The 24381-nt window shown below is 35.3% G+C and overlaps 2 protein-coding genes and 1 long non-coding RNA gene across 3 annotated transcripts; 2 read left to right on the top strand and 1 right to left on the bottom strand.

Annotated features, from left to right (window-relative positions):
* Positions 1 to 11227: 11227 nt before the first annotated feature.
* Positions 11228 to 16136, bottom strand: LOC132913651 (uncharacterized). The gene is made up of 7 exons (XM_060972141.1): positions 16036 to 16136; positions 15381 to 15588; positions 14618 to 14875; positions 13777 to 14140; positions 13116 to 13345; positions 12475 to 12798; positions 11228 to 11833 (listed from the first exon to the last, which is right to left on the bottom strand). Exons 1-7 carry the CDS (start codon positions 16134 to 16136, stop codon positions 11450 to 11452), a joined length of 1869 nt encoding a protein of 622 aa, XP_060828124.1. The 3' UTR covers positions 11228 to 11449.
* LOC132913673 (uncharacterized) lies at positions 12473 to 17584 on the top strand. The gene is made up of 5 exons (XR_009659421.1): positions 12473 to 12560; positions 12634 to 13049; positions 13122 to 16769; positions 16927 to 17290; positions 17379 to 17584. It is a non-coding gene; the product is annotated as an uncharacterized LOC132913673 (long non-coding RNA).
* Positions 17585 to 23525: 5941 nt separating this feature from the next.
* On the top strand, positions 23526 to 24316 carry LOC132913669 (CDGSH iron-sulfur domain-containing protein 3, mitochondrial). Its single transcript, XM_060972169.1, has 2 exons — positions 23526 to 23670; positions 23924 to 24316. Exons 1-2 carry the CDS (start codon positions 23608 to 23610, stop codon positions 24275 to 24277), a joined length of 417 nt encoding a protein of 138 aa, XP_060828152.1. The 5' UTR covers positions 23526 to 23607; the 3' UTR covers positions 24278 to 24316.
* The last annotated feature ends 65 nt before the right edge of the window (positions 24317 to 24381 follow it).

Genomic DNA, 24381 nt, shown 5'->3' with positions numbered 1-24381 from the left:
GACAGAACGCGTTTATTGTACCACGGAAATATTAGATAGCATCTCAGGAATATCTCTACTCGGAATACACCGGCGATTGAACGCCTTTCACGTTTCGTTAGCCATAAATTCCAGATTAAATCTCTGATCCCGCATTGTTCTCCTTTGAAAAATTACTAATGCAATTTGGCAACTCTCCTTTTCGCTCGTCAGTCGTTCGATTCGTACGAGAAATTCGAGTTTCACGCGGATCTGCTTGAAATCTGCATACACTAGTTCCTCTATTAGCATCTAGCAGAACAAGTGGTAAGCATAATTGCCGGAAGAGAACGATCAAAGCAGTCTCTTTGCATTCGAAATAGGGAAGAGTGCGTTGAGCTTGCGAATAAGTAGAGACTAAGTAATTTAGCACGTGTCGTCTAAGTGTTAGAGAAAGTCTTATTCGTTAGATCCTTTTATTTTAATTCTCTGCCAGAAGATTTATACGATTACGATATCGTTTTACTTTTAATTCGTTAACCGATAAAAACGAGTTAACTCGTCGGGTGAATCGTCGATTTCTCGAACGTAATATCATCTTTTTACGTATCGTTTCATCTCGGTTAAAAATCAATTATATCGTATTTGCATTTGACCCAGTTAAAGTTGATAGATGCACAGCACTACTTTTTACTTCGTGATTATACAAGTTCTTGATTAAGGGGTAACCTGGTTAATAGAAAAATTTTGCTACACGGAAAGTTCATTCTCAGTGGAATTATAAAACACTTTATGTAAATTTTGCAGCACTCTCATAAGGCGGTTAAGTAGATCGAGACTCCTCGCGTCAGACACCCGTGTTCAGAATTCGTACGATCTAACAGGCGTTGACCGACTCTTATTTTTCATGCATATATCGCACCGAACGATTCAATCGCTTAAAAGAACGACTTGTTATTATATTAAATGAAACAAATACTCGAAGTCCGTTCTGTTATTTTTTATATTTCTTTTAGTGATAAAAACAATTGTAAAATGAAATTCTTGGGTCGTATTAAAATGCCTTTACGAGAAATAGTTACGCTAGAAAATTCAATTCCTGAGAAAATTACTCCTCGTGATATTAATGAAAAACAAAAAAAGAAAAATACTCCAAAGCCACTACAGTATTTCGCTTTAATCTTTTGACTAGAGACAGTTTTAAAATTGAATCTTTGTCAGCATCAACGAGAAATTGCACTGTCGGCAACTTACACGGCGAACTGTACCGCCTAAGTCTGAAATCTGGCATTTTTAATCATTTCTCGAGGTCAACCGTGTTTCTTCCCCTCGCCCCTTTTAACTTGAACGCGACAGAAATGCGCGCCACCGCGAGAAAAAGACAAATTGCTTTTTCTAGAAAACTTTTTTTCACCGCGTGTTCTTCAGACACGAGTGCTTTTCTCGGATCATCGTCGGATACGAGTGTACGATATACCGGTTCGAGCTGTGGGCGGTTCAGTATGTATGTGTTTCGTATATTTAGATGCACATGTGCGTACGTTCACGGGGAAAAACCAGAAAGAATGGGAACTGTATCCGTTGCGACGAGAAAATATCGGCGCGCCGTCAACTTCTTATAGTTAAGCTGAAATTGAAAATCGTGTCTCTGCTAGAAAATATTGTTTCATATTCGTGGAAAAGTTTGAAAATAATTAGCTTCTTCTACATTCTACTTTGATAAATTATCAGTTAACGAAACACAGTAAACTTCCTTATGCCCGCTAAGTCCAGTCTCAAATTATAGTGCATTCTGTGTTCTTTGCAAAATTGCTCTTAGAAAAGCAATTTTTATTATTATCGACTAAAACAATGTCTTCTACAGGCGTAGAAAAATATTCGATTCTATAAGGGTTAAACGAATTGAACGAATTGAACGAATGAATAGAAATTTCAGAGAAAGCATGCGAAAGCTCGTGATTTTCTTCTCTATGAACGCTTCTACATTTCAGAAAAAGACATTGTAGCAAATTATAGCGAACTATATAAAATTAGAGGAAATTGTAACCAATTATGGTAAATTGATTAGAGTAAACAATTATAATAGATTATAATTGACTGTAGCAATTTATATCAAGTGTAGTTACTCTCTAGTTTTTCTTAAAATAATAAAAAAAATGCCCCATTCTCCGACATTCTTGCTGACAGCCTCTCATCTTAATTACTAAAAAAATCTCTTGTGAAACTGGAGAATGGGGATGAAGGGTCTCTTTTATCGTAGCATACAGATGTAAAAGAGGAACGAGAGTGTAGGTACAGGAGAATACTGTCGTTTTCGTGCATACGTCCGGAATCAAAAGTACTGAAAATCAGTGTGGGCGCCGATTCGTGGGCGTGCCACGTTATAGTTCGCTCCATGTATAGAAACGACGATAGAAAAGGGCGGCGTATTCCTCGATGGAACAAGATTGCACGTACGTACGTACGTATAAGGCTACGCACTGTTTTCTCAAATTAATCTTTCGTTCGACATCTTCGAACGCGCCGACTGGCATGGCGCCGCATCAAAGCAGTTTCCCTTCCTGGAAGCAATCCAAATAAAGGAATCGCGTTTCTTGTAATTTGTCGCAATAGCTCCGTGACGATAACGCTCCGAAATAAAACGATTTGTGGGAAGTTGTAAAGCTCACTAGCTCGTAAATCATGAAATGCTTCAAATGGTAGAGATTACGTTCCTTCTAGACAGCTTAATCATCAAATTAGAAAAGATTTTATTGATATTCCGCACAAGATTAGCACGATTTTCGAATAGCCAAGTTTTCATGTAATTGTTTTATTAAGAATAACTCTTTATGATCATTCCTCGAAAGTTTATTTCGGTTAGAACACTCTCTGCTCCGGAAGCTTGTAAATTTTAATAGCATAGTGTGTTCTCATTGCGGTCGTGGCTCATTTGTGGTAACCGACAGAGTGGATCTGACCTTAAATAAGTAAATGAGAAAAACAAGTTTTAATAGAAAGTACGAATAATACTCGATAATCCGATAATTAAAAGGATGTTACGAATGAAACTCGATATTTGGAAATTCAAACATTCTAGACTTAAACGTTCTAAGCTCTAGATCTGACTCATACTCGAAGCGTTCAACGAATTGAAAATTTAAAAAAAAAATGAATTATAAAAAAACTTTTGCACGTTTGAAGGTAAAATTGAAGCAAAATATCCCCTCGAAGATAAATTCTCCCCTAACATAATCTAGCTCGTATACTTTGGTAGATTTTAAAGATATCTATCATTATATTCTAGAAGAGGGTGACGGCTACCAAGAGTATACTGGAATTATTCATTGGAAAGGCTAAAGACACAAAAACAGTTAAAGTTCGACGCTGTAAAAATTTTCCTTGATGTCCCCGTTGAGGACGTCGTTCTAAGTAAGAAAACGCTAACAGGCCCCGTTTGCCGTCCACTTTAATGAAGCTAATTAACCCGAATGTGTAACCATGGGGGGACAAGATGGCATTAGTTTCGCTGCTTGAGTCGACGACCCAAAATTGGGGAGATTAACAGCATCCAATTTAACTTTGTTCGGTCGAAAACAGACGATCGCTGGTTCGCGGAAGAAATTAATGGCTATCGTTCAGTTCAAACGAGATTTTCAAGCAGTTCCTTTGGATCAATGAAAATCTTCAAAGGTGGAGACATTTTTAGAGACGAAAGCTAATTGCTGATATAAGATGAAGGATATAATTTAATAGTAACAGATCGATTACTACGAATTGATAGTGTGATCAGAATTGTTTCAAATGAAAGCTAATCAACATTAACGTCCATTATTATATACAAGGAACCTTTTTAAAACAGAAGAACCGAGGTCGTCTCTTTTTTCTTAAATAACATTGTACATTTCTCATTTCACATTCTTAAAGTGGAAGGAAAATAACGATTTAGAAACAAAATAGAGTGTACTAACTTTACAGCCTCTTCTTTTAGGACTATCATTTGGAAAATCCGAAAATAGCCACATTTCCAGGGATCGTTTTCACTCCTTTAGAATGGATTTGGGCAGTAAAAAAATTGCATAATACATATCTGCATATCCCCTACATATCCCTAACGTTTCATAAATTTTTGAATTTGCGGGTTGGGTATCTTCCCTCGTCAGTTATTTATGGAAAGAAGGTATTCTTTATAGTTTCTTATCCCCTTAGATTTTTTAATTTGTTGAACCACCTTTTCTTTAAACGAACTCAAATATCTTGGCAACCGATTACGCGCCTTACTCTGTACAATTTACTGCGCGGGGTTATTGTTCAATTCTCTGGGGGAAAATAAGTCAGTTAAAGAAGAAAATAGACAGAACAGCTGCTGTAGACGGTCGTTAATTATTCTTGCCATTAACAACAAGGCTAACGCGCTTGTCCAAGCTTCCCTCGTGAGAAAGTTCGCAATCATTTGCACGCCTTTTAGTTGACCACCATGTGTACAAATTGAGTCCCATGCAGAAACAGCGTTGAACATTTTCATTAGAAACATTCTGAAGCCTCTTATCGTGCTCTTGTAATTTAATAATTCCACTTTGCAAAGTCGTTTATCGTGCTCTTAAAACTCAATAACACCACTTCGATCCTTTATCGAATTCTAAAGAATTGAAATTCTCCAAGTCTTAATCTCTCTATTTCTCCAACCCTGTAACTCTTAATTTCTTTAATTCTTGATTTCTCCAACTTCCAATTTTTAATTTTTTAATTAACGCTAACGCTGTAGTTCTTAATTTTTTTCTAATAGTTAATTTCTGCATTCTCTAACTCTGTAATTTGTAATTTTCCCTAATTCTCCAACTCTCTGAAATTTAATTCTTTTAATTACTTTTAATGTTTCTTTTTTAATTCTTTCAATTCTTAATTTCTCTAATTCTCTAATCTTTAATTCGTTTAGCTCTCCAACCCTTATTCTCCCAGATTCTCTAATTTTTAATTTCACTATTCTTAATTCCCCTAATTCCGTAATTTCATTGAGAAACAAGCTCTCTGTGATTTCTGCTGATCTATTTTTGGTGTCATCTCGCTCTTAACGATATTCAGCCGAATACTGTAAACAGTTGTAGCTCGTGGCAGAAGCGAACACATATTCAAACGCATGGATGAGTAGCACTCGAGACAAAGGCCTCTTTTATCCCAGAGTTCACGGACGGCTGAATAGCGAATAAAGTAGTTCAGCAGGACTATGGAGGTCCATTGTTAAAATTGTCCGGCTGCTGCTGGATTAACAGATTCCTCCTTCTTCTCTTCTTTTTATTCCCATCAAGAAAGTCAGAGGGGATGAATGTGAATCATCCGCGCGCACGTGACTGAGATTTCTAAAAATGTACACGTGAATAACCATTTCTTTAATTAAAAATAAACAACTAAGTGACGCGGCGTTTGTTAAATTGATGGAAAAAATTATCAGTTTTTTACCTCTGCTGCATTTATATTAAATGGAAACTGAATGTAAGCTCTCGTTGCGTCCTCAAATATGCGAAAATGTGCCACTTTGGACAAAAGACTCCTTTGTTAAGAGAACCTCCAATGTTGATTTACTGTTTCTTCTTTATGTGGTACGATAATTCTACATTTAGATTAACTCGCGAAAATATTTCGTTATATGTATCACGCTGTTTTATAAACTTTAAATTCAACTTCGACTTTCGTAGATTCAGCGCACCGGCAGAATCCGTGGCATCAACAGGAGATGAGATAACTTGCGTTTTATCTTCTAGCTTGCAGCTTAGCCTTGAAATGTAGTAGGAATTTAATTACCCGAAATATTTATGAAATACATATGTATGAAAGATATATTGATAAAGAATAGAAACGAGAACTTTTCAACAAAAATGTAGCAACTTCTTCCAGTTTCTGTCTTTGTGATTTTTAATGAACCATTCTCTAATCTCTAATTAATCGATCGTTGATCGATATTTTAATAATCAAGATTCTACTCATATATATAAGAGCTTTCATGTACGACATTATTCTAATACTTATCCTTAAACAAATACAACGCATGACCGTCGTACTTTCCATTTTCTTTCACAAGAAATATCAGCAAGATTAACCATCTATTCTTCTACACGTTGATAACGGCTACAAGGGAAAAGTCAGCTGTTTTTTTTCCTAATATAAAAAGAAAACCTTGCACAGATAGCAGTATAGAAAAATCTTCGAAATCGTAGAGACGTCTTATTGCGCAGAACTCGATAAATTCGTATCCATAAATAAAGGATCTAAACGAGGCAATATAGGAAATAAATTTTACTATTACTCCTGAAGAAAATCTTCCGGACAGACGATGAAAAGTACATAAAAATTACGCGACCATAAACCGTAAGTAGAAATAAAATTGCAGCCAGTTAGAACTGTACGCATCTGAAATTCAATTCTACCCACGATCCATCCTTATTGGATTCATAACAAGGTGTAGTGTCGGCCAATATCTAAGTCGTTGCTATATCCAAACGAGGAAGAAGATGAAGACGAGCGGTAAGAAAAGAAGCTGCAAAGACTCGTCGGTGTAATCCAAAGCGGACCGCGCGCGTTCGAACGCGAGGATGAGTGGCGCGCGAGACAAAAGGCCCTCTCTGCTCTGAGGAGAGTTCACGGACAGCTGAATGGTGAATAATATAGCGCAGGAGGACCAAGAGGAACCAACGGTATAGGGCAAAATACTCTATATACCGTGTGTTTCTCTCTGTCTTCTCAGTTTCGCCGCATCGGCTGTGTTAAAAAAACGGGAGAAGTTACGGGGTGGCGTGCAAGGGTTGAAAACAGACGAACGATAAACAGGAACGAGGAGGAAGAGGAAGAGGAGAGAGGGGCTGACTTGGTTGAAGAGCCCCCTAGCCAGTCTGCTATCGAGCAATTCTCGTTGCTATGGGGATAATCTCGAAAGGCCTCCTCGAAGTACGCAAAATCCGGCCTTTCCCTCGGCGATTTCCACTGAAACGCCGGCTATTCTTCCAAAACCTCGTACACAGCTGGTGCTTTTACCATGATAGAAAAAATAATCCGTTTTCTTTCGAGTTAGTCGTAATCTTCTTTCACTTTCCTGTGAGATTTTCTCTGTGTAATTATCCAGACTCCTCTTAATCTCTGGAAATTCCGTGTGCTTAAGGTTGTAGGTCTCTAATTTTTGGAATATTTAATAGCTCTATCTAACTAGGTCTGCCACTTTTTTATTTACGAAACGAATTGCGTAATAAGAATTGTATGGATGAGATTCGCCTGTGTAATGAATCGTGAAATGGCAAAAGTAGAATTGAAGAGTTCCAACATACTGAAATTTACTTTTCAAGAATTGAATATTAATCACGTACGTACTTATGTCACGCGATTGAGAAAATGACAGAAAATGCGGTTGATTAATCTGTCTTCCGAGAATATACGGTATTATTCCTCTATATTATGCTGAATAGGTTACCTCCAGTATGATTTTTGTCTTCGTTATTTTTAGAGAGGACGCTCTATGCAAATTTCTCCCTTTCGAGCACGACGAACTGTTGTTACCGCGAGCACACACAAGTGTCACCACTTGGTAGGAATTGAAAGAGAGATGGCGAGGATCATTTGCAACGATACCTAACTAGCCACCAACCCTCGCCACCTTTACCCTACAAGTGGAATCGATGGCAGACACGTGGCACTCGACTTGCTACAGTCGCCCTCACCTTCCCAGGTCCCTTTGTAGCTCTTTCGCGTCGAGATGACAGTCTGCAGACAACATGTCAGGGCCAAAATTCTCATTTATCCGAGACGTTCCAACATCGACTTCGTCGGACCCTTGTATCGATTCCGTGTCGTTGCGAATCTTCCCCACCGAACACCATAATAGCCTGCTATAAAACATCATCTCGTATCTTGCTGTATATGGTTGTATACGTGTGGTATAGAAATTATGTATGTGAGGGGACTCGTGTATCCTAAAATATACAAGTCATAAGAACAAAAAGGAATGATCTTACCGAGGAAGGATCTTCTTTGTTCTTATCAGAATTAAATATAATGTATTTGTCGAAATTATTCTCCTTAGGAGAAGAAATTGTAAAAGAACATGCAGGATGTCTGGATAATTATAATGTAACAGGCAAGGGAATGATTGTACCTGGAAAATTAGGTATCTAAAATGTGGTACATAATTTCTTTATATGCACCCATTTATCACACGATAATTAAAACGCTCTACGATAGAAATAATTCTTAAACAATCGACAAATGTAAAATTCCTTCGCATCTGCGCGAAAGTAGGCCACATACATACTGGATGAATCAAGATAGGTAAATATTAATTCGCAAATTGATAACAAACATCAACTCGCTTACTCCGCGCAAACGTCCACGCGTTTTCATCGATTTTCATCGATTTTCATCGATGTCCAACGAAGACGAAACACCGTACGATTTTTTATCCTTGTTTCTTGGTTTTCCTCTCTATTTTTTATCATGCCATTGGAGAAATTACTTCCTTTACGTGCACACACCTCCCACTTTTTCCATTTCCGCCGATTTCTTTCGTTCCCGGCTAAACACGTGTGCGCTTTTTCTCTCCCTTTCTCATCCGGATCCTCTTGTTCTTAGCCCGGAGTCCTTTGGGAAACGGGGATGCAAAGGAGAAACCTATGAGAACATTCTTCAAGCAACCACTCCGCGAAAGTAATCCGAAACCCGCTACTTTTTCATTGCATAAGAATTTCAGAATCGCTTCTCCTTCCCTGAATTCATCTCCTCTTCAATTACACCGTTACTCTGACTCTCTTTTAATTTTATTCCATCTCCCCTGCTTCACGGTGATTCAATGAACTGAACGACTGTTTGGTGCAATTAGAGCGAGCAACGATTTCACTGTGCTTTGAATTTTATGAAACGAATGGAGGATCGAGTTTCGAGGGGATTATTGAAGTCGCGATGGTCCGAACCTGACTTTTCTTAATTGTTTGCAACGGTTTCAAAGCCTCCGGATTATAATCTGAAACTATAGTTGTACGAGGATTGGGTGGCTATAGAATTTGGCAATCATATCGGAGTGAAATTAGGAAATATAAAATAAAGGTTCGAACGTGGATTTTCTTGATCGTTCAAAATAGTTTCAGAAGCTACTTTCGGATTATAATCTTTGAAATTGTGATATTTATATGAGGAATAGGTGCCCGTGGAACTTGGCAATTACATATGTTTCATTCGATTTCTGACAATTTTCTTCTAAACTTTTCTAATATTTTTCTTTAATATTCTAAATATTTATATAAGAATTATTTTAACACGCAGACTGTACTAGCAATCGTGCAAGCAAAGAAGAAAGCTGATTCTACGTACAAATATAAGTTAAAAATTAGAAACTAAATTTGTTCGTTCAGAACATTGCTTTCTAGAAAACCAAGTTCAAAAACGTATCTTCGTTTTCGAGGAAATTGAGTTTGCACATGTCGAGTTACCTAGCAAGTTTTCAAACTTGCTCTTCTCGAAAATGAGATCTGGAAGTAAAAGATTTCCCAGAGTTTCAATTTACTTAATACATGCCCTTCGTTAATTGCAAACGTATGAAAATAAAAATACATTCTAATTGAAGATTACACGAGACAAATGTGACAATACCGATTTTTCTTAATTTACTGGCTTTTACGTCATTTAATCACTGAAAAGGAATGTTTTAAGATGGAACAATGGAAGAAGGGAGTAATCTGATAAGTTGGAAGATAAAGATCTTTCAGAAACAGGTAACAAATCCACACTGCTGCTTTGTAAAAGACGAAAAATATTAATTTAATTTACTGTACGATTTATTGTGCTCGATTAATATCAATCTGCATAATTGATATTTTTTTAATGATCAAAAAAGCGACAGAGACGCCCATTTAATCCCAAAATTAAACGAAAAGATATACGTTGTACGTAATTGAAAATTAAATAATTGATTAACATTTCGAATCTTTAAATTGTTCTACTAAAAGGACAAAAAATATGACCTATCATTTTTCATCTGTGATCTTCAATCATAGACAACTTTTAAAACTATCTTCTTAATCTTATTAATAAAGACATGAGACATCAAATTCTATCAATAGAATCTACAAATGATTAATTTAGTCTAAAATCAACTAAAATCTCGCTCATGGTGCTCGCACGACTTCTAAAACAGCGGGACGTAAGAAGAATGATTTGCAATGTTAATGCACACGGTTTGAACTCAAGCACGAAAAATCCCTGACAAGTTTATCCTCTCGTAGGGTTCTCGTGAGAATCGCGTAAAATTTTCATCTTCAAACCAACGGATCGTTCGTGTACTATGGAAGCGCGCAGCTGTTCCCGTAAAAATTGAAAATGCCATGACTCGAACGCGTGGCTTTCGGCCATAAAGCAGAGAATGCACGCACCAACTCCTCCGTTAAAGATAAAAAAGAAAAAAGAAGATAGAGAAAAGATTATTGCACAGACGATTCCGCGTCTCGAATTAATCTTCGCGCTGCGAGGCGTCCTCGACGTTACGTTTGATCGGTGTTTCGCGCTGCGTAAATCGTGCAAGTGTTTCAATTAAAAGAAAGAGGAAGCGAAAGGAAGGGAGAAGGAAGGAACACGCGGAAGCCATCTGTTCATCTGCTGCGTTGCCTGATTAATTCAATTACTTAATCGGACGACGAAGATTTTCGATTCGGAAAGCCTCGTGAATTATTCACCAGCTCGTCCGCGAAAGTAATATCGAAATCATGGAACACTATGAATAATTGGAGAGCCGCGGTGAACTCTCTGGCTAAAACAATAATTTGTTTCAGTTATTCGCTATGCTGTAGCTTCTTTCCATTGCTGTTTTAACCTGGTGAACCAGGATTAAGAAACAACTATCGTTCCTTTCAAGCGTTATACGTAGCCACGTAATGGTTACCCTTTTTGCATATTGCGCGGATACAGACGCGCTATCGTGTATAATAATTTCTTTGTAGCTATCATGTTCGTTTAGCAGGAAATTTATTCCATGATCGTTTGCCACGTTTTACTCCGCGATTTCATTAGAGAGTTTTAAAGTATCACAGCCTTGATAATGATAAACGATTATGTTTTTACTTTGGAACAGTTCCACAAATTGAAATGGCAAAAATGATCGATCGGGAGAAAGTAAGCTCGAAACTTTAATATGTAAAAGTGAACAGAGATGGTTCCTGTGAACTTCGCTAGAATCTTGATCAAAAAGTAAAAAAGAATTCTTTTTTTACTCGTACTAGAGTGAAATCCGAGATTGTACAAAAAATGTAAAAACTCAATTAAATATTAAGTAACAAGATTTAATCTTCTCCGTGATGAATTGCTTTCATAATTTTTAATCTATAAAATTACTTTTACATGATAAAAATCAGCGTCATACGCTTCCTGCGTACAATACATATCGTATTGTATTTTAACAGCAAGTTGTAAGTTTAAACGCAATAGTTTACACTTTCGCATATTTCATAATATTTTATAATACGTTAATTTGTGTAAAGTCGTCCGATCAGTCGACATTTTCAGTAATATTAAAATCTTCTAGAGTCTCTTCCGATTCTCTTTGACTCTTCAAATCTTGTTGACTGTTATCTTCTTCTCCCTTGTGATTCTCGGATTCTGCACTTTTGATCGATTCCGAAGATTTATCCTGGAACGTCAGGTCAAAGTCGTCCGGAAATTGATCGCGATAGGCGGTGAAGTCCTCCTGTTTGCAATAGTTGGTGAAAAAGATCAAATATTGCATCTCCTGCTCGGTTGGTTTCGGCGGGGGTGGTATCGATTTCAACCTTTGAGTTTTTGGAGTCGATCGCCGCATTGCAGGCCGCCTTTTTATCGGAGGCGGCTCTATAGCACGTTGCAGAGATGCCAGCAATCGCTGCATAAGCTCAAACTATAACCGAGAAATTGACATTTGACATTTCAAGCGCGTGAAACCATCAATGTATATTTCAATTACCTACCATAAGCATCCTGCGGATATTTATGCAGATTTTTAGAGATATAACTAAAGAAGCGAAATTTAAGCAATGATTCGTCTCGCCTATTGAGTACTATAACCAATTTTATACTTTAAATAATTTGTACAATTTTATACATATATTTTGGCACGCTTAAATTTCCTATAAGCGAATAATCGCACTTTTAAGTTTCCCGCAAATACATCTTCGCGCGTTCAGACTTCCAACGAGTGTATTTCTGCCCTTTTAAATTTTCCATGAACGCGTCTTTGCAACTTTAGGTTTCTCATAAATGCATCCTTGCACCCTTAAATATCACATAAGCGCATCTTTGCCCATTTAAATTTCCCATAAATGCATTTTTGTAACTTTCAGTTTCTAACAAATGTATCTTTCCACTATTTAAATCTTCCTAAGCGTGCCTTTGCCTTTTGAAACTTTCCATAAGTTCTTCTGTGCACTATTTCCACAAATGCATAAACATCCGCAGTTTATGTCATGGTGCATTGAGAAAGCGGGGAATGGAGGATATTAAACAATAACGAGTAATTCTTATAATTCTGAGTTATCTGACCTTTTTGGCAGCTTCCTCTGTCTCCTTCATAGCCCTCAGCTCCTGCTTGAAGCCTTCCTTCTCGCAAGCTTGGACCACTTCCGGTGGTAGAGTATCCAGCTTCAAATTCAACTCCTCGTGCGTCTTCTCGATCCATTTCATCATGGAGAAACTGTCCAGGTTCGCATCGTTCGGCGCCACGCAGTTTTCATACGTGTCCTCGACGAATACTTGAAGACGGAGCACTTCCTCGGAACAAACGGAATCGCGGAACAACGTTTCTAGAAGCTCGTTCGCGTAACTTTCCAATTCCACGGCTCTAGCTTCGAGTTTGCGAATGGTCTCCTGAATTTATCATCGTAAGTATGTGTGCCATGATTCTTAAAATTGATTTACTTGTAATTATTTTATTTTATTTATTTCTGGTATTTTGTATTTTGTATTTATAATTCTCAACCCATTAAAAGCCAACGTTGGATTAACGCAACGTTTCAACCGCGATTCTTTTCAATCAACTTGCGATAACGAATTCTATTTTCGTACAATGTGGCTATATGAAGGAGAATTCTAAAGATTCTAAAGAAGAAGAAATGTTTGTAAGTTTATAACAGTATGATAAACTATCGATTGGTCCTTAACGAGTTGATTAATCGAATTCTTACTTGTAGCTCGTTTATTGTGTTGGTTATTTCCGTAACTTCCGCCTGGATCTGTTCTTCAGCGGACTGAATCGTCACCATCAATTCAGACATCGGCTTTGCCAGAGACTCCAAGTGAATCAACGCGTTCAGATTTTGCGTTTCTATCGCTCTGAACACGTAGATCAGTTCAAATGGATCTTCGAAGTACATATTTGTCGGACCTGCCTTGTTAATGTCTTGCTCGAATAAGTCTAAAAATACGAAGCAATAATTTTCAACACTTCGACGCGAAGAATACAAATATTCTAACGATTTGTTCGCTAAATATTATATCGTTTGTTAAATATTACTACTAAATGTTTCTCACTACAAAATTACAACTAGTATTTTGGATATTATATTACACATCTTTGCATATTGTATCGCATTTTTCTATATTATTAGAATTTCGTGTTGTTTAGAATTCTATAATTCTAGTCAAAGCTAAGAAACGTTCTTGAAAATTATTCCAAGACTCCTTTCGCAACGATGAATGAAAAATAAATCTCGAAAGGAAAAAGGTAAGTATAAAGGTATGAAATAATTAATAAAGTCTCCATGCAAGACATTAACGAAATATCTTCTAACATAGAATCTTTTCCAAGGTGAAGAAAACATACAAATGTAGAATAACACGAATTACCTATGAGATCGTCAAGCGAAGCAACTTCGTCAACCATTCTGTATCGACCGAATAAATCATCAGCTCTGTGAAGGATGCTTTCTCCAGAATCAGTGCGATGAATCCAGTCGTGTTCCGCCCGCCAAGCGAGCGGAGACACCTGATAGAGGAATCTTTGACACATCTTCACTGTCCTCCAGCTCTCCTCCCAATGATACACGTCCAGTCTGACCTTACCGTACTCTGCGGAAAGCTTGTTCCTCCTGTCTGTGATCTGCCTAGTCTTCTTTATCTCGTTTTCAGCCAACTGTAGAATCTTCATGCTCTCCTCGTGATCCTTCGAAAGGAACTCCTCGAAACCGCTCACGTATCGACGATATCGTCGCTGATAGAATAGATGAAGCATATAGTATTGATGAGGAATAGATACTAGAGATTTGAATGAAAAAATAATTATTAGAAATTTAGAGATATTGGAGGGAATTTGCAATTTTTCCTATTTAATCTTTCAATGATGATTGAATTATGGAAACGAGATTATAATATATAAAATATATATCTGTCTACAATTTAGCGCTATGTTTAGAGACTTTATATTCTAGCTAAGGAAATAAGTAAGAATAATGAGGAAAAAAATTATTTTATTGCCAGGAAATAAATCATCATTATTTGAATTACTGGAAAAAATAAATTAAGAAAGCATATCCTATTTGTAATATTCTAGATATTCTAATACAAGACGTAGGAATTTGGTATGTATCAATATGAGATTTATCATAGAAACATTATTTTGGTACTTATTATCTTTTTTCTTGTTATATATTAATAACAAATTTATGGTTTTAGATATGCAAAGACAGACCTTGATCTCATCGAGTCGTTTCTGCTCCTCGACGAACTGTTGGTCTATACGAATACAATCATCCATTTCTTGTCCAGCTAGCAGCCGAACCTTTAAAATCTCACGAATGTCTTCTACATAGTTGCGCACAGAAAATTTTTCTCTGACTAGTCTTCCATCCAATTCCGAGAAATACTGCGGATCTACGTCGGTTATGGCTATAGCTTCTTCCAAATCTTTGTGTGTCTTCGCCTCTAGAGCCTCGATGTCCACGTCCACCTTGCAACATAATCGTACAACTCGTATCAAGTAAGGAAATTCTTCTGAAATCGAACAATCAAAGTTCAATCAGTAATTAAACGTTCACAGACTCAAAAATCTTTATAATAAATTGATTAAATTTACTTGTGATTTTTAATTTTCTAATTTAAAACTTATTATTAATTTTATAAATTTCTATATTTTAGAATATTTTTCTTCCTAACTATAGTAAACGATTCGATTGAATTCTACGACAAATCATAGAAATATTTATACTCTCGCAAATATTGAATACGAATGATTAATATCTTTTAATATATTCTGCAATGTATATTGATAGGAATGTATGGTGCAATAATTAAGTCTCTGATTGATATATCGTTTATCGCAAAATAGCAAATATTCGTAATATAAGTACGTGAACATTTTTTAAACAAATTGTCGAATTCAATAATTATAAGAGTATGATTCCCTGCATAGTCTACATGTATTAAGATCACACATCAAAATTGTAATTCCTTACACGAAGTCTCCGTAGAAGATCGTGCGAGTCTTTTGCTTTGAAGACATCCATTCTTCGTTCTTTATCTGTGGTACGTTTTTTCGCCTTCCAATATTGAAAATAAGAGAACATGAGCGAACAAGGAGGATAGACGAATGGAGATTGCTCCTCCAGGACATTTCTAGCTTCTCCCAAGTGTTCATGGCCCTTGGTAAAATAATTCTGTGATCTAAAAAGTACAGATTTCAATGATCGTAATTTAAAAGATCACTCTGCATAATAACTATACCGCCGATTTTTATTTAAGACGCGAACATGCATAGAATCCACATAATAAGCAAAATATCTAAAATAATGTACTCGCTACGTCATACAGTAGATAAAATAAATTTTTAATCACGTTCCATTTTTTCAATTATGTGTGTATAAAATATAAAACTGCACAAACATTACCAATACATTTATTTTTTAATAAATTAATTCAAAAGTATGTAGTAATATACGTTAAAAGTATAATATTGCATATAAAAAAGCGTTGAATTGTACCCCCTATACTTTCACATACAATATTCGATACATTTTGAAATCTTCTGTACAAGACACCCTGTATAAAGATTTCAAAATTCTCCAAATATAAAGCTGTAAAGTGTTTATCATTTCACAGGGGCGCTCTTACCTGAAGAAGCCTTTCCGAGACTTTCTGGTGAACGCTGATTTCTTTCGGGTCTTCTGGCTGATCTGGCGTCGTCTAGAAGACGTCGACGTTAGATCGGTCATGTCTCCCGTAATTCAGCTCAGCGTGCTTTATTCAAACTGTCAGCTTTTCACCTGGCCGGCCGTTCACCTGCGTCGCTGTAGAAAAAACTCCGCTTTTCATCTGATCGCTATGGTCAAAGGCAAGCACCAACAGAGATGGCTCGCATTTGCATAAAACTTTTCTCTTCTCAAATGCCTCAAGAAGAATTGAAACATTGAACTTTGAATCTACCAAAGAACAAGATTATCGAGGAGCTTTTTTAATTAGTAGAATTAAATTGTTCGCCTCTTCCTAGTGTAATTTTTCTATTTTTTATTTTCGTTGTTTCGTCGATTTACGTTTTATTTTTATCTGTTTCATTAAGAAATTTCTATCACGAATTTTATTCTATTCATTTGAAAAGAAAGAGAACTCGTTGTTGCAATTTTATCGTTGATTTAATTAATATGAAAATATATGGGATTGGTGAAAGAAACATTGTATTGATTATTTCGCTTGAACAGGTGCAGGAATAACATAGAACATAAATGAATCGACAATGACAATTTCACGAATGTATCGAAAATGCAAGTTGAAATATAAAATAATCTCCTATTATCGAACTACGCTAAAGCTGAAGATTCTCGAGATACACTTGAGAGCAAACTTAATTGGTAAGGAATTATAATTGATTTGAATTATTAATGTGAATTGTTAATCAATAATTGATAAGGATACTACAATCATTACACGCAATTTAAAAACTCAAATTAAATAATGCAAATATTATATAATATATTTAATATATTAATACTTTTGTCATTTTTTCAGATACTCATGAGTTTCGAAATTTCTGCTAAAATTCCTCTGAGAGCGTCGACGAAGGAAGTCTACATTTAAAAAAGACAAATTTATCACGAGGAATAAAGGAACGCATTCTATTCATCAAAGTGTCTTTTCATGGACTGCTTAAATCTTCTCATATCTAAAACCTTCAAAGTATCACATACCAGACATGGGGATTGATCACTATAACACTGTGTATAATAATTCTTTCAAGAAAGCAACTATATAAAACAATATAATCCTATATAACAATTTCTGCCTTCTAAGACAACTTCTATATCCTTCTATGTATAGAATTTTTGCCAAGGCAACAAGTTCTCAACAAGAGATATAACGTTAAGACATCAAAGTAAATATGTAATCTGATTTTACTCTGTACAGTCTGTTATAATGTTATAAACGTAACAGCATGTTCTATAGAAATGAATAAATTGCAGATCCCTATCTCTGACTGCGAGGCAGTGTTGAAATGGAACAAGGAATCGGATGCATCCTCTAGCGATCCAGTGAAAAGTTGATCCCTTAAAGATCCGGGCACGCCCGGAAGCAACGAGCTCCGATTCAAAGCTTGAAAAAGCTACTTACTTTCTAAAACAAAAGCCCGAATCTCCTGCCTTTTCCAGCGATAAAACTGCTATCCATCTGGACGTTGAAAAAACGGCAGAAAAAAATGAGAAAGAGTTCGATAACCTGACAGCAACCTCCTCTTTACCAAATGTCACCACGCTGTCAGTAAGACGTTTCGTGGATAAGCGGTTGCCAAGTGGAATTGTTTGGCATGCGCGTTGTATTTCGAAAAGTATCATTGTCGTAAGAGATGTAATATAATTGGTTAAAACTTTGACTAAACCTTTGTCTTATGAACTAACTAGGAGTATGACTCCTCATGTTAATATGCTACAATAATTATTTATAGAGCCGCGGATATTTATACAGATTCATATCTTTACATATATAATTTAAAAAGTGTATTGTAAATATTTTATATATCTTTGCATGATTATACACGATTTGTGTATTTTTTAAACTTAACATTTCCCACAAATGTGTAAAAATCGAAAAACACTTTATAGTATACTCTGTATATACAAGGCAAACGACGACGAGCTAATTGTACTTCATACGTCGATTAAGTCACTTAAAACATGTCAATTAAATTGAAGGATTAATTCACTACAGCCCGTGCCATAGTCAGTGATACATAAAAGATATAACTTAGAAAAAACAAAGCTGGCACCCCGCTGGGGGTAGCCACCCACATGCTATATTTATTTTTATTTTATTTTTTTTTCTCACCAATAAGATATAACACTTTACCAAATGTCCTTCAGGACAAATTGTAAAAAAACAAAATAAAAAAAATAAAAAAGAAAATAGTCAGTGACAAAACTTGTATGTATTTTCTTTTTTCTTCTTCTTTGCATGTGTTTATACCTCAAAACATGTGACGACTCTAATTGGCGTTTCTAATGTTTGAAACGATGCAAAATATATCAGGTGATAATCTTTCATGATGTTGTAAGACAAGGGTTTAGTTAAAAAGCTTTAAAGGATGGTAAAGATTGTCCTTAATACATTCAGGGTTGTGTATGTCTGATATAGCTAGCTATAAAAAGTATTTATTGTAAGATTGTATTTATTGTAGCATTTACAAGCTAATTAATTAGATCTAAGTATATTAATTTTCATATCACGTCATATCATTCAGTGATACTTGCATATTACTATAACAATTTCATACTATAAACATGAAATGGAGAATCTGCTTAAAAACAATAGTTCTATTGGAAAGTAAGGATATGCGCAAGTACCTTTTATAGTCACTGTATTTCGTGTCTATAGGATTAATTTGTAAATTGATATGTATATAAAATTCCTTTATATCTGCATATAAAGTTATACGTTTATAAGATATATCATGCAAATCGTGCATTTCTACAGTCTATCATTGTACACGCCTAATTGTGAGATCATTCTAAAAATTGTTGATTATATAAGTGTAATTGTAAGTGCATTCCATTATACAGATATAGATAAGTTAGATGTATAGATAAGAGAGCATACTATAACATAAGGTAATGATAAAATGTATTGTGTTAAGTAATTAGTAAGATAAGAGCTTGAAATATTAAATGTAAATATGATGTAAACTGAAAAGTGAAAATTAAAAACAATACTAAAAACAATATAAGCGTAGTTTCTCAAAATTATTACCCAAATTTTATTTATAAAAATTATTATCTAATTTATAGATCCAAATTAGGCAAGCCTAATTTAATTCATATACATATATACGATCAGCAGGTTTGTTAAGAACTCGAACTCTGTATACGCGTTTTGAAGTTCAGATGCTATACAAAAAGACAATTGCGGGTTCACTTAAATGGAGTAAACAAAACAGTGAAAGGGAGAAGTAATTAAAATAGCGAAACAGCAAAAATTAATGCTCCCAATTAGGCTTCCCTTTTTTTTGGAAAAGATAGAACGAATTGGAACTAATCGCTATTGCTGTCCTTGTTGTACAACGTCGCCCTCTTTCTTTAACATCTGCAGAGTGCACTGAGATCTGTCCTTGTCGCACAGTGTCGCCCTCTGTCTAACACAGGGTACATCTCTATCCTGCTCGCACACTACCGTCCTCTTCGTCTAACACAAGATATGTATATATCCTTGTCGCACAGTAATGCGTTCCTTGTCTGCGACTATCCGAGTGCTGACATCTATAGGATCTGGTTAAAAACACGAAAAAGTAACAGGAATATAGAACGTGCAAGGAGGTATCCCAGAAGATACTAGACAAGGACAACACTACTATGCGACAAGGACAGACTTATGCCGTGTGAAAGACAAGGAACGCACTAGTGTGCGACAAGGATAGACATACCACTCCCTCCAATCTATCGAATGTTCGTTAATTACTCTTTCTCGGGGAAAAATTCATGCACTTTTGGAATTGCGGAATAAAGAGCGCATCTCGAGGAATATTCATATACAGTTTTGGAACGGAATTTTTGACCAGACAATTAGTAATTAACAATGTTTGCACGACGTACACGTTGTTATACAAGAAGAGGGACACGGTGGTTTTTCGCGTAATTCGCGTCATACGTAATTAATTTATGAACTTTTATGCATGAAGAATAGAGTACTGGATCTGCGGAAGCTTTCGCGATCTCATGGAATTAGAATAAACCACAAAATTCTGTGAAATTGAAAATACAAGTTCGGTACTAATAGAGGCAGCAACTATGACGCTGGTTACGATAATTGCTAATTGCTAATAACTTCTTATATCGACAAAAATTCTGCTCCAAAACTGTATGTTAATATTGCTTGGAGTGCGTGCTTCATTCCGCAATTCCAAAAGTGTAAGAATTTTTCTCCGAAAAAGAATAATTAACGAACATTCGATAAATTAGAGGGAGAGGTATGTCTATCCTTGTCACACACTAGTGCGTTCCTTGTCTTTCACACGGCATAAGTCTGTCATTGTCGCACAGTAGTGTTGTCCTTGTCTAGTATCTTCTGGGATACCTCCTTGCACGTTCTATATTCCTGTTACTTTTTCGTGTTTTTAACCAGATCCTATAGATAGCAGCACTCGGATAGTCGTAGACAAGGAACGCATTACTATGCAACAAGGACAGACTTTTACCGTGTGAAAGACAAGGAACGCATTAGTGTGCGACAAGGACAGATAGATACACAAATATTGTATTTTCACGTGTATCAGTCATTTTTAGCTAGAATTGTATAAATCATTGATCTATCAGAATATTATAAAACGCGTAACGTCATTTAATTAAGTTATCCTAATACAAATAGTAGAATTTTAGAATTTATATAATTTACGTAACTTGTACATTAATTAAAAGCTTTGAATGAACGTATAATTAAAGTTAATCAACCGTTTATTCATTCAATTTAATAATCATTCGCATAACCAGCGATATTAGACATCCCAATCCTGTAACGAGAAAGAAGTACGTAAAAGACGATAAGAATAAGTTGAGAGTCTTTAAAACGAAGTTCTGAAACGCGAAAGTGGAAAAATCACCCAGCTAACAATTAAATCACTTGTTTATTCGAGATATTCCAGGAAATTACGTCATATTTTTAGAATCGCGAAAATTGTATGAAAAAGACGTCCTATTCCAGAAGTCGCAAAAATTCTTCAAAGTAACGTCACCATTCTGGGAAGTTTTAAATGTTTACATTTTTCCTTTATTTTGATTGTGTTCTGTTTATTTACATTTTCAATGTTTATTTATATTCTCGGTTTGTTTGTTTACATTCTCGGTTTGTTTATTTCCTTCTTCAATGTTTATTTACGTTTTCAATGTTTATTTACATTCTGGGTTTGTTTGTTTACATTCTCGGTTTGTTTGTTTACATTTTCGGTTTGTTTATTTACGTTTTCAATGTTTATTTATACTCTCAATTTGTTTGTTTACATTCTCGGTTTGTTTATTTCCTTCTTCAATGTTTATTTACATACTTGGTTTGTTTGTTTACATTTTTCAATGTTTAATTACATTCTCGGTTTGTTTGTTTACATTCTAGGTTTGATTATTTACGTTTTCAATGTTTATTTATATTCTCGGTTTGTTTGTTTACATTTTTCAATGTTTAATTACATTCTCGGTTTGTTTGTTTACATTCTAGGTTTATTTGTTTACATTCTAGCTTTGTTTATTTACGTTTTCAATGTTCATTTACAAAAGTTTTTGGAAATTTTTCCGATTTTCTGAAATTGTCACTTTGTTTGCAAACATTGACTTGTTTATTTGCACTTTTAATGTTTATTTACATTTTCGGTTTGTTTATTTACAGTTTCAGTATTTGTTTACATCTAAAATGTAAGCTAACTAAAATTTTGAAAAATTTTCCGTGTTCCCTTATTGTAATTTATGAGTGTTTTTTTTTTTATTTTATTTTGGTTATTTTACAATTTGTCCTTATGGACATTTGGTAAAGTGTTATATCTTGTTGGTGAAGAAAAAAAAAAAAAATAAAATAAAAATAAATATAGCATGTGGGTGGATACCCCCAGCGGGGTGCCAGCTTCGTTTTTTCTAAGTTATATCTTTTATGAGATCTATTGGGTGTTTCCTTTTTAGTCTTCTTGCGATGTTTGTTGTGTTGCACGTTTCAGCTGCCAGCTGGTTCGGGTGTGTTTCTATTCTTACTCTGTATCTTGTTGCGAATCTGGTAATCTCTTCCTTGACCGTTGGTATTCCCAGGTCTTTCCGTATGTCCTCGTTTCTAACGTTAAAATATTAATTTATTCAATAAAATTGGACAAATATGTACCAATTTACATTAAATTCAATTTTATAATGTAATATAATATATTGCTTACAAACTATTGTATTTGTTTGACCGTAATTAGCAAGGAGACGCGTACGCAGTATAACACAACAACGAGAGTCATAAGTTCTTGTCTCGATACAATAATCGACGCCACGAATTGATCGACCCCCTATTTCGGTTAAGATAGTAGAGATGGTTTGAATAATGTTAACACTGAGTTAACGATTATAATATCACTATTTCCAGCAACTTTTGGATACTACAAATGTCTACGAATGTTGCGTGTGATATATGTCGGAGTTTTCACCAAAGAATGGATAGCAAATTGAAGTGTGTTCCTTCGAGAAGGAAAACTAGTAACGGATGCTGGCCGTTCCTTACCAACGGTCGCTCGCTGATAGAAGTGGCACAATAACCCTAAGCAGTGTCTCAACTTGAGTGATGTACTGTGACAATTAAAGGCCTGGACAGTAAAGGGAAAGGTACTAAATCTTATGACGGCAATTAACGGTTCCTTGGGATTATCGCGCGTCCGAGCAAGTATGTTTGCACAGCTGCCCTTATATACTCCTCTCCGTATTTCTCTGTATCCCTCAGGTCAATCCCTGTTTTTAAGGACAGTTATTTAATTACTTTATACCTCTGTTAGGTACACGTCCCTCCCGTGACTGTGGCTACGTTCAATGACCCATTATGTTACTTCGAGCCCAAGCCCACTGTTATAAATCTCGGATAATCATAATTGACAACTCATAAACAGCTATTTCTCAGTTTTATTATTAAAGTACGGCTATAATAAAAAGTCTGGACTAAAGTATTGGGGACTTTTCCAAACATTCCGAAAGAAAGGCTCCGGTATCCTTTCATCTCCGACATATATAATGAAATATTATATACAGCGTGAGACAGCTAAAAATATAAGCTGAAATATTTTCGATATTATTTGTTTCGTCCGGTGACTCTGCGTAGCCCGGAATCCATCCCTCGGTCGAGGCGGTCACTCGCTACGTCAATATAATTAGATGGACCGTAATAATCATAAGGAACTGTCGTAGAACTAAGAATTTCGATTTGACCGTTAAGTGGTATAAAGCACTTTCGAGTCAAGATGTTCCTTACGGTAAAAAATAGGGAAACGTGAGTTTTTCCATATTTTTATCAATCTCTCTCTCTCTTCTTTGATGCAATCTTCCACTTCAATTTAAACTGTTCTCACTCTGACGCAATACACAACTGCCATGCGCAAACGACTATTGCAGAGGCCTCTAGCCGGGTACGAGCAGGTTGCACTGACATCTATGAGAATTGACAAAGACAGAAGTACAGTGTATCGAATATCACCGAGTTTTAATCATGCATTTGACTTTAAAGAAAATTTCATTCTTTGTTCATTCAAATATTTTAAAATACCAAAATGTAAGTTAAAAGTGAATGAAAATTGCAATGAAATTTCAAATATCGTAATATAGTTTTTATATTTTTATTTGTTTATAGTTATAATAACCTAACTCCTTCTCTTAACCTATTTTAGAATTACCATCCTTTACAGTAAAATAAGTTATTAAATTATATCGAGAACAAAAAAGAAAAGTTGTTGAATCGAAGTTATTAATGTTCTAATACAATTCCAAGCTGTCTTCCTAATATATGAATGCTAACTATATTTCAGGTTAGATTTTATTGTAAAAAAGTGGAATATGATATGAAGATTCCTTCAAATCCATTGAAAGAGGTCTATAGTGCAAATCACCAAACTATTAATGGTGTTATATATGATAATAAACCTTTTAAATATAAGTGCATAGCTGGTAAAATATATGTATGGTGCTTATGTGGTAAAAGTAATAAACAACCATTCTGCGATGGCACCCATAGAAATCAATTTCTTCAAATCAAACAGAAGCCTATACGTTTTACAGTTGAAGAAACCAAAGATTATTGGCTGTGTAATTGCAAACAAACATCAAATCGGCCATTCTGTGATGGTACACATCTAAGAGAAGATATTCAAGCAAAGAAATAGTATACATGTACATAACAATAAATCAATTTTTATTGAAAATGCCTTTTGCTTGATATAATTTTAGTTATAAAAGATATAATACCCCACTTGATTAAGTTTTGGGA

This window comes from Bombus pascuorum, chromosome 13 (genome assembly GCF_905332965.1).
Source record: "Bombus pascuorum chromosome 13, iyBomPasc1.1, whole genome shotgun sequence".
Taxonomy (NCBI): domain Eukaryota; kingdom Metazoa; phylum Arthropoda; class Insecta; order Hymenoptera; family Apidae; genus Bombus; species Bombus pascuorum.
Note: the sequence above shows the minus strand (reverse complement) of the source record. Positions and strands in the feature narration are given on the sequence as shown.